The sequence below is a fragment of the Rhinolophus sinicus genome, chromosome 6 (genome assembly GCF_057876585.1).
Source record: "Rhinolophus sinicus isolate RSI-liver-muscle chromosome 6, RSI-T2T, whole genome shotgun sequence".
NCBI lineage: Eukaryota > Metazoa > Chordata > Mammalia > Chiroptera > Rhinolophidae > Rhinolophus > Rhinolophus sinicus.
In genome coordinates, this window is record NC_142506.1 from 60152580 (window position 1) to 60163886 (window position 11307).

An 11307-nucleotide genomic window follows, 5' to 3' on the forward strand; every position below is an offset into this window, starting at 1 on the left:
AATGGCAGGGCTCAGAGGAATGGCAGAAACAGAGGCCAGTTGGTGGCTTTCCTTGAAAACCAGCTTGTTGAGAAGCTCTGGGTACTTTTAAGTTGTGAAGCTTTTCTCAACACCTGAAGTTAACTGTGCTTTATCAACAAGACTCAAGCAGCCAGCGTAGTCTGCATGCATCTGTATGGCCCAGAGCCTTCGGCCGGCTTCTGTTTTCTGTTCTTCAGAAACCTATGGGGCTTATTAGGAAATACTTCAAAGGAGCAAGGCATCCAACAGCTGAGTAACTGGGAATGTTTCTTAATAAGCAGGAGAAGAGCTAGCAAAGAAGGCTGAGGAATTACCAAAGAGGAGGAAGCCTTGGCGTTGTACCTACAACTGCCACTCAGCAGTAGCGTCCTTGGGGAACAAACGTGCTTTCTTCGGTCAGCTCCAGAACTAGCTGCGTCTCACAGATTAATACTGACAATGCCATTAACTTCACCTTTTTCTATCAAAATATCTCTACTAAAAATCAATATTAGTAATTTAGGAAAAATTTTAAATACTGACTTAGGTGACGAAGAAAAAAGACCTTGGGCACAAACAGGGTTCCTGCTGCCCCCTGCTTCTCTGAATTCTGACATCTCCCCATACAGATCAGAAATGTCACCTAAACCTTTGGGACTGAAAAGGAATCCACAGCCCAGAGCACCTCATTTCCAGGATTCTACTCCAGGTCCACTCAGCCTTCTCAAGGCTTTGCATTCCAACCAGAACCTCTGCTGCCACCTGAGCCCACCCACTGCTTCTTGATGTTACTTCAAAATTTTTTATCTATTCTTCACCTCCAATCCCCCATGTCTTTCAAATTATTTCAACTAATGTGCATATTTTGCTTCTAAATATCCGTTCAGCTTTTCTTCCTTAAAAAAAACCACAAAAAACAAAAAACAAACAAACAAAAAAAACGAGCTTATTGCCAGGATCTAAGTGAAAGGAGTGAATGTATGGTCACCTGTTAACTTCTGAGTGACCCTCTCTTGACTTTAAACCATGAATTAAGAGAGAACTGCTGGAAAGAAGCTAACTTTTAGCAAGTCATTACTATACTTGCAATTTTGGTATTACTTTTGCATAATCCCTTAATTTTTTAAGTGCTTAGAATTCATGCAATGAGAAGACTAAAACTACGTAATATATTTCAAAAAAAATGTGTGAAAATAACCAATAAAAACATGTAAAACATTTTATACATATACATAAAAATAAAGCTCAAGCATGAGTAAAAATAAAGTAGCTCCAAAAAGTACACAGAACATGACACAAAACTGAGCTAAACACAGAAAGCAAAATACTTTGTATTTTTAAAAAGCACAATCTTAAAACAGTATGTCGATGGTTTAAAAAAGTATGATAAAAGCAAGAAATCACTAATAATTCTACTGCCCTAATGTACTGCATATTTCTTAGTAAAGATGGATTTTCTTTTTAAATTCATTAGCCACATATTTAATTTGAAGCCTTCTCTGCATCCTGTAAGCTGGGTAAATTTAACAAATCTGAGGACGTATGACTTTAGGCTTTGATATGCAAATATAGGTGATATAAGAACTACATTATTGCCCACAATATAAAAAAAAGTACCTAAATTTTGCCAAACAAAAGCTGAGGGCACCATCATTCAATTCAATGAGTTGGAGTATCTACCATATACCAGATTCCAGAGTCACACAATTTCACCCCAGAGGTATCTTCCTAGTCCTAGCACGAGTGTTCCCTGTGAAGTATGTTGAGAAACAAAATTTGGAGAGAATGTAGTTAGCTGACAAATAAGTATGCTAATAGCCCATACACTTTATCCCACAGGGTCAGTAGCACTGCACAGGTACTAGTAACAAAACACAGAATTATTTGAAAGGTGCTTCTCCTAAGCAAGCATTTATGGAAACGTCAAGAGGCGCCATGGCTTAGGAGTCTGTGGCACTGAAGACTTCCTTCCCCAGCTCCTGGTGAAATGTCAAAATGACAACACTGACATGCCGTGTTTTGTCCTGATGAATTCACTCCCAACTGCAGCACATTCCACGTTTTTCAGCTGCACTGTGACGGCAGCCAAAACGCTTTACAGCTGTAAAAGCCACTCAGATAATCCTTGGCCATGTTCCTTTGGGGTGTTTCGCACCCAGTTTGACCACAACATGCATATGATGGGAACACACCAAATCCCTGAGAAGTTTTCTAACACCGTTTTATACAACCAACACTCAACCCTCCAATTAAAAAAAAACAAAACCAGAAGAATTCATTAAAGTCATAGTTTTTATTTTATTTTTTTAAGACGTTCTAGCCCAGAAGTTTTTGGACACTCACTGCCAGTGGAAATGATGATGTTTTACATAAACAAATTAAAACTGCCAATGTAATGCGGTCTTCCAGCATACTGAAAGACAGGAGTTACTTCTCAGATACCAAACATAATCACAATGCAAAGCAGAAAGACGAACTGGTTCTTAAAAATGTACTGTGTCCTATAGAGATGAGGATTTTTCTGTATTTTCCACTGACGGATCTTTAACAGAAGTGAATACATCCAGAGGTCTAAGGGCACCAGGTAAGTGAAAAACTCCTTTGCAGTCCTGTGTGTTATTCTAACATTAACTCTAATCGCACATTCTATTTTAAAACTGTAGAAATAAGGAAGGGCTACAAAGAATGCTTAGTGGAAGTAATGACTAAAGGTTCCAATAGCGTTTTCTGCATTATCGAAAGGTTCTATTAGCAGAGCTGTCCACTTGAGGGCTTCAAAGATGGCTAGAACTGAACCACTGAATTTTAAAACAAATTTTAATTACTATAAAAAGCCACACGTGGTTACTGGGTCCCGTACCGGATAGGGCAGGGTTAGACCTCTGAGGCACTGAGGTAGAGCCAGGCATTTCTCATCTCCTGTTGCCTTTTCTCCCAAGTTCAGCTTCCTTTCGAACTTGCCACCTGCCCCTGACCCCACATATAGTTATCTGCTAGCAAGAAAGGATGACACTTTCTTGAGCCTTTGGAACTGGGATAAAATTTTAAGAAGACTCACAATCCCTCAGTATTTACTGACTACTCATGAGTGATGAGGAAAGAAGGAGAAAATGAAAACTCTCAGTCTAGGCTTCTCTGTCTACAGAAATCAAATGTTTAGTAGACTAGACGCATCAGTTAACCCACTGAAAAGTTGGGTCTTGCGATTTGTAAAATTTGTAAGTGCTCTTCTCACAGAAAAGCAATTTTTAAAAAAAGAGTGACTGTTTGGGGATATCTTTTACAAAGATGACACTCAAGTTGTTTCTTAAAGGGTAAAGCAAAGGTTTGAATGAAAGAAGGGAGGAGGCCAAAGAAGATTCCACAACCCAGGCCCATTGGAAGAGGTAGCGGGCAAGGTCACTGAATCTAGACCCCAAACAGCCTCGATGTGAGTCAATGCTCTGCATGAAATTTAAAATGATTACTGTCATCATCACTAGTGGCATTCCAGGCAGAAGACCTCAGGGGAATGGTAATGAAGGTCAGATTTATAATGACAATTAGTTCACAGGGGCTAAAAACAGAAATTTGGGGATTGGGTGGTAAGAATTAAGTATAAAAAAACTGGCTGTTTTTTTTTAAAAGCTGGTCTGATTTACGAACCAAGAAACAAAATATATATTAACTGCCAACTTAAAACCAAATAGTTTAAAAGTTGTGCACTCCAGTTGTATGCTTCTAGTAGGAGGCCACACTGCTCATACGTTTTCTCCTGGTCCTTACCTTGTGTCTGTACTTTTCAAAAGTTTCTCTACTGGATTAAGAAGGTTGTCCTTTCAAAATACAGATACCATCTGGGAAGGCTATTGGTTAACTTTTAACTTACTTCACACCTTTAGAATTCACTCTACGTCAAACAGAATATTTTATAAAAATCTGGCTGAGACCAGCTAATACCGGTTAAAAGGAAGGGGAAGTCAGGTTGCCTGAATTCAATCTCAACTCCAGACACAAATCTATGAGTTTTCTAAAGGTTTCCAACTTCTGTGCCTTAGTTTCCTCATCTGTAAAAATGGCCATAAAAGAGTGTTTACTTCACTGGGGTTTTGTAACAATTAAATGAGTTAATATATATAAAGTTCTTAAAATAGTGTCCAGCCCATAGTGAACATTGAAGTGTCGATTACATACATATACAGCAGTCCCCCCATTATTCTTGAGGGATACGTTCTAAGACCCCTACTGGATGCCTGAAACCACGGATAGTTCCGAACCATATATATATATATGTATCACGTTTTTCCTATACACACATACATACCTATGATAAAGTTTAATTTATAAACTGGGCACAGTGAGAAATTAACAAGAACTACTAATAAAATAGAACAATTATAACAACACACTGTAATAAAAATTATATAAATGTGGTCTCTCTCTCTCTCGCAAAATATTTTTGGACCACAGTTCACTGTGGGTAACTGAAACAACAGAAAGCAAAACTGCAGATAAGGGGGAACCACTATAGACACACGTGACGAGAATTTTAATATGGTTATGGAGCAGGAGAAAGGAACACGGAAGGAATACCTCTGGTAGCTAGAATCTGCAAAACGTGAGAAGCTGAATAAGACCCGTTAGATGACCAGAAGGTACAGCACAGGGGTTAAGAGGTCCAATTATAAAAGCAGACAGACCTGCATTGCATGCTGACTGCGTTACTTTCCAACACCATAACCTTGGGCAAGCTACCTAATTTCTCTACGTCTGTCTCTTTTGTAAATGGGGGTAAAAATAGTACCCACCTCACTCAGTTGTTATGATGATTAAATGAGATGACACATGGAAAGCACTTAGTCAGACCCACTACATAGTAGGCATGAAATAAATGACAGTAAGTAACCAGAGGACAGACCAGGAGCCTAGGAACCTGGAGACAGGAGAGGACCCCAAACGCTTAAAAAAGGAGGTCAAAGAACAGCGAGTAAAATGAATTGTACGTCCACTGTCATTCCACCTATGATCTTGATTAAAATAAGGCTGATACTAACTAGCTAACATGCTATTTAGAGCTAGCTACCACTGAAAACACTTTTTACGCGTGATCATTTGATCTCACGACACTCGATGAGTTGCTCTTATTATTCTATTTACAAAGGGGATGATTCTGAAACTTAGAAAAGTTAAAAACATACCCGAAGTCATGAAGCTAATGGAGCAGAGTAATAGGGCTGTCGGACAACTGAGGTACCAGAAGCTTTGAATCAAAGATTCAACTCAGGCTAATGGACACTGAACTAATACAGAAAATATTCATGAACTGGTTTGACAAAACTTGAATTAAAAAGGAATTTCTGTCTAAGCCTCATTTCCCCGCCACAGCCCGTTTCTCATCCCCATTCTGATTTTGCCTGAAACGCACACTTCCCTAGTCATGAAGAGAGCTAAAGGGGACGGGGGGCAGGGGGGGGGGGGGGGGAGCGCTCTGAAACTACTACTCCCCACGCCAGTTGTAAATCATCTGTCTGCTCACGTCACATGAACTTTCCTCCCAATTGTTACTAAATTTAGAATATTCAAAATTGATGCTTTAAAACTTAAGAAGCACTTACCTCTGAAAAAAATTAGTAATCCCAGGTTTCCATGAAAATAACCAAAACTAAAATAAATTGCTCCCGCGGGACCAACTGTCAGACGTGATTACACGTGCTCTCTGGGCAAGCCAAAGCAGACAGAGGCTGGAAGCGGCCTGCTTCCTGAGCCCGTCCTATAAATTGCTAAACCACTCAAGTGGGACTATGATATACTTCATTTCTTAGGCATGTTCCTTTGCTATTTTAAGTAACTTAAATGATGAAGGAGGCTATAAGCTACAGTTTGATGAAAAGCACATTTATCTGCTAGGTTATTATATCTTAAATACAGCTTTGTAGTTTATCAAAAATGAAGGGAGAGCTCCTAGGACCTTGTAAACTAGATTGTTATCAAGTCGTGTGTAAGAAGTATATGGCCGTTTTTCATATATGTGACCAGAACAATTCTGAAAACATGAACTTACCGTTCCTCCCTACTAGCTTCCAGTCCTATGGACATTCTATGCGGGAGGGGTCATCTCCTCATGGCACAGGATAATGATTACCTCGGTTGCTCACCTGGGTTGATAGATTTGTTCACCTGGGTTGATAGATATACTGACTACAAAAGCTTTAAGACTACAAGCTTACGAATCAAGTTAGCATCTGTCTAAACCTCTGACAGTGCATCAGATCAATAAACCTGAGTAGCTCGGGCTAACTCAGCGATAGAGGGCATCAGCCTCCCCTTTGTGGTACTGGGTTTCACCAATTACTGTTTATATTTCTTCACCAGAGTTAATTTACTGACGAGAGAGGCTGTGTGCGCCTGTTTTGTTCTTCAGGCTATAACCATAAGAGCCAAGTGCATGCACATTGCATCTCAACCTGGAACAAGGTATCAGTTCAGTAAATCTGAGCAGTTCAAGGTTAACTATGTGGGGGTGTCCTTCTCCCCTTTACAACACTTGATATCTATCTATCTATCTATTAAAATGCTGACCGGTATTTTACCTTCGGTATATCTCTGATCCATGATCACCTACGATTTCACTATGACCAAATTTCAAACTCTCCTGAAGAGTATTACAACTTACCAAAAATTCAGTCTGAATCGTTTTGCTATCATTCAACTTTGTATTACATACAAGTTCTGTTAATTTTACCCTCGATGATATCTGGTACATGAGAAAACAGTGTAAAAACCACATTATGAGAAGTTTCCAACTTATTCAATGGATAAATGGATACTGAGTACTATGCTATGTAGCAGTCTCAATGCCAAGTTCTGAGAAATAGCCATTACCAAAGCTGGTAAGGCCTCTCCTCACAGAACTAGGAAACTTCTGCAAAGTCTGACAAACATTACTTAAGAGTTTTATAGCCATAAAACCACAATTTCTACCATTCTTATACAAGTGTCAAAAGAAATTAAAACCTAACAATAAAAAACAAACGACACATGGGTTATACCTGTGTGTTTGCATACTGAGTCCTCTTGTGTCTGAAGCCAAATTCAATTGTCTGCTTTTATAGTTTCTCAGTATTGCAGCTGAAAATCTTTGGTAACTTTACACAGTGCTGCCAAGTCCACATGTACACCAATATCTGAACTAGAAAAGCTGTTTCCATGGGTCACCTTTCCAGAAGTACCTGATTTTATGAGAGGAAAAGGGCAATTTCTTATATTAAACAGCAAATACTGAGTTAAACAAAGGAGAATGTTCCGTTTTATAACCAACGGATCTACAATACTGAATTTATTTAAAAGGTCCTTTATTATTGATGTCTACTGCAGAGCTACAGTCTAATCTTGAAAGAAAAAGTGGATGGAAACAACTGAATTGAAACCTAAAGGATACAAGGAAGCTGGTTAAGAGAAAGTGAAGAAAAATAAGAGTGTGTTAGAACAGCAATAGCACTGCTAGAAGGAGAGAGAGCATACTGTGTTTAAGAAACAGGGAGCTCAGAATACTGTGACACCAGTAAGCTAGGGAACTTTATAAGGAGAGAGACATGTTCACGTAAAATACCATATAGTACATTATGAGTAATATTTGTAAACTAGAAGGAAGCAATGCCTAGACTGGGTTCTATCGGCTATGGATTTCTCTGTCTCCATCCTTACCATTTCTAATTGGATCATGATAGCTACCTTTATAACCATATAACCACCTCTTAACAGTACTTAGTACATCGTATTACAGTCCTGTGTAATACAAGTCCTGTGTAATTAGTCTTCTTAAGACTAATTCTAGGGTAGGAATTTATTTACCCTTTGTATCCTCAACATCTACAGGATGACCAGAATATAAGAGAGCACAAGTGAGTATTCACCGAACTGAACTCGATAATTAGGTTTCCATGTTAGCAAAAAGCCTTAACCCACAATGTAATTGATCTGTATTATATTAGCAAGAGACCCTTAGAATCTAATTACCTAATCAGTATTTACAGTAATGCAGGGAGAAGTCAGAACAGTTCTAACTTGGAATTGTCTAGAACTTGAAAAGGGAAATCTAATTTCCACCTAAATTTGTAAACAGTATTGATATTTTGCTCCAAACATAGTAGTGATTCTTTCTCTGACAAGTCTATTGAGTTAAAAATACATATATATCAGAACCAGAAGTTCTAATTCTTGTTCAACAAATAGGCTTGTTTTCCTTAACTCCTTTAACAGGTAATGAGGACTCTAAGTACCTAGGGACAGCAGTAGCATATGACAGTTTCTTCTTCTTGGTCCTCACTCACTTAAACATCTGCGAACTGTCCACTATTCAACAAGCAATGGACATACAGCAATCTCTACCCTTATGGAACTTGCATTCCAGCTGGAAGAGAGACAGAGCAAATACATATATCAGGCAGTTTGGGAAATCCTGAGAAAAATAAAGCAGGGTAATAAGCCAAAAGTGAAGGCAGGGAGACAAGGAGAAGAGTAGTGCTAGTACATTAGATACGGTTATCAGGGCCAAGTCTTGCTAATAAGCGACTGGATCAGAGAGTAAAGGAACTGAGGGAGAAAGAGCGATACAAGCATCTGAAAAGTACTCTAGGCAGTGAAGCCAGTAAGTGCAGAAACCCCGGTGTGGGAGCATGTCTGATGTGTTAAACAAATCACAGGACATCAACATGGCTAGATGACAGTACGTGGCTAGTAAGGTGCAGAGTGGCAGATGAGAATGCTGGATCACACAGGCTACGGATTTGGGATGCAATTCTGAGATGGGAAGCCACAGGATCATCTTGAGCAGATAACTGACACGAGCTGAGGCACCTTATGAAAGAATAGCTCTGGCTGTTACAAAGCTCTAGTTAGTACAAAGGAGCAATACCTGGGCAGTAGGAAGTCAAGGACCGTCTGCAACCTAAGAAGCTAGTCGTGCAAGAATGACGATAAAGAGGAAGCAGGACCGGCACAGCGTGGCCGAAGGCCTCAAAGCATCTTTCCTTCCTTTCAACACCAAGCGTCTCTGAAAGGCGCTTGACAGTTGTCAACTGCTACTTTTATTTATTCTACTTTAGCCACCCACTCTTCTTCCATTCACTGCTAGCTGGTCTCTACTTCCGAAACAAGCACGCACCTGTCACACAAGAAAAGTGCATATCATCTATCTTTCTTTTACCTCTTTTGGTCTTTTGCTCCTCACTCCCTATGAGACCTACCCCATTCTTGTAATTTCAGAAATTCCCCCTTTCGCGTTTTGCTGCCTTAAGCTTCTTTTTTACAGCAATTTGGTGAATCACAGTGACCCTGAAAAGGTCTAGTGAAAGGATGTGTAAGCTCGAATGTGTAAGCTGACAGCGGCCCTTCCTTGAACACCATTTCCCCAAGCCTTCTGGCCGAGCCCAAGCCGCCCCTCCGACGCCACGCCGAGACAAAACTCGGGCGGCAAATCCACTCGCATCCCCTGCTTCCCGCAAACTCCGTGTGGCCGTTCCTCGAAGCAGCCAAAGCTCAGCCTTAGTCCGTTACCTCCAACGTCAGCAGCGTCTTTGTCCTCATCCTCCAGCTCCGATGCTACGGACCTGGCTCCCATTTTCAGCTTCTTTTTCTTCTTTAGTGAATTTTTCAGCTTTTTCCCCGCGCTCACACGTGGGTTGCAAACAGTCGCGGCCATGTTTCCTCACCGGAAGCGTCCCTGAGAGTCGCGTCCGGCGGTAATCAGAGGACCGTCGGTATTATTCGTTCCGGCAACACCAGGTTCCGGGGCGGGGCCATCTGGCCCTGAGTTCTGGCCTGGAGCCTCCAACTGTGACTGGGGGACAAGTCAGCTCCAGTTAATAAACAAATCAGTGAAAATGGACGTTCTCAGTGGACCCCTCAGCCAGTTCGCCTTTGTCCTGATCCGCCGCCCCACTCCATCCCGGTCCATTTTCATTTCCAACCCACGGCCGCTTCCCGGAACCGCTGCCTTATTTAATACTGGCTCCAGGTGCTCCACAAATGCCCCTTCAGTACCTACCAACCGCGCTGGACGCTAGGAAGCGAGGGAAAAGCGTTCGGGTCGATAATTCACAATGTGAGAATACCATCCCGTCTCCCCCGATCGCCGCCACCAAAGATTCACAACGCAACACGCGAGATCTTTCTTGAAACTTCATCAGACCATCTCCCTCTGAGTAACCCTGTCAGTGGCTTCCCACTGCAAATCGAATAGACTCTCGCTTTCCTCCCCTGGGTCCCAGGTGTTAGGGGAGCCAGCCCCACCCTTCTCCCGCGGCGCCCGACCGCGCGGTGCGGGCCGCGGAGTTGGATGGGTTTCTGCGCCCGACCGCGCGGTGCGGGCCGCGGAGTTGGATGGGTTTCTGCGCCCGACCGCGCGGTGCAGACCAAGGGTGCAGCTCCCTTCTCCACGGGATGCTCCTGCCTTCCTCCTGGGCTAGTGTCTCCTAAGGTCAGCCTGTCACCTGCTTTCGCGGACCTGCGTTCCCTTAAGCAGCAACCACAATCTGTCCCTATTCCCTCCCCCAGTTCGCACCCCACCCCCCAAGTTGTTGGCACTTTGAAAGTACTTAGGGACCCTATCTCATTCACCGTTTTACCTACTCCCCACCCCGCCACCACTATGGCTAGCAACAGGGCCTGGCCTGTATTAGGAGCCCAAAAAATATTTTGGGAAGGGATGCATGAATGAATGAATGAATGAATGAATGAATGAATACAACTATCGACAAGGTTAATGAGTCAGACCGATAGGATAATCTTACATCGTGTGCTATACGCCAGGCATATTCTAAAGGCTTTCCCTAAGCTTAGAGTTTTCCCGATAGAGAGGGTTTCTTGGTCTTTAATACCCAAACTTTCTAAAGGAGTATGAACCTCTCAGTTTGACACATTCCAGTTGTTCATATAAAGAAAAAAAATTACCTCCCCCAAACTCAATACGTTTTAAAGTAAAATTGTGTGGAAAGGAACCAGAATGAGGGACCAGGATAGAGAGTTAAAAGAGCAGAGCTAAATCCCTAAACACTAGTGGAATAAATTCCCCAAAAGACAAGACTGTCATCGATGTTAAACTCTACTATGGTCTCAGAGGAAAAGAAGTAGCAAACATTTAATTGATTTGTCACTTTCATGAGAGATGTAAAGGAAAACTTTTTGAAAATGAAATGATGTACCATATTCCTGAGAGATTAAATATTCTAGAGATATTTATTTATTCCAACCAAAATCCAATTGGAATTAATCTCGGGAGGAGGGAAGCAGAGAGCGAAGTCTTAATAAAATAATTCTAAAGTTCAAAAT

At 41.4% G+C, this 11307-nt stretch overlaps 1 protein-coding gene across 2 annotated transcripts in view; it reads right to left on the reverse strand.

Annotated features, from left to right (window-relative positions):
- The window catches only part of RRP15 (ribosomal RNA processing 15 homolog), a 31026-nt gene extending 20662 nt beyond the window's left edge, over positions 1-10364 (reverse strand). The window contains exons 1-2 of one of the 2 annotated variants that reach the window (XM_019742910.3): positions 10025-10356; positions 9535-9817 (exon numbers count right to left, since the gene is read on the reverse strand). In XM_019742910.3, coding sequence (XP_019598469.3) covers positions 9535-9679 — 145 coding nt within the window. In that variant the 5' untranslated portion in view covers positions 9680-9817; positions 10025-10356. Of the gene's footprint in view, positions 1-9534 lie in introns of both variants that reach the window. The other variant, XM_088799142.1, reaches the window with a different exon arrangement.
- Positions 10365-11307: the final 943 nt, after the last annotated feature.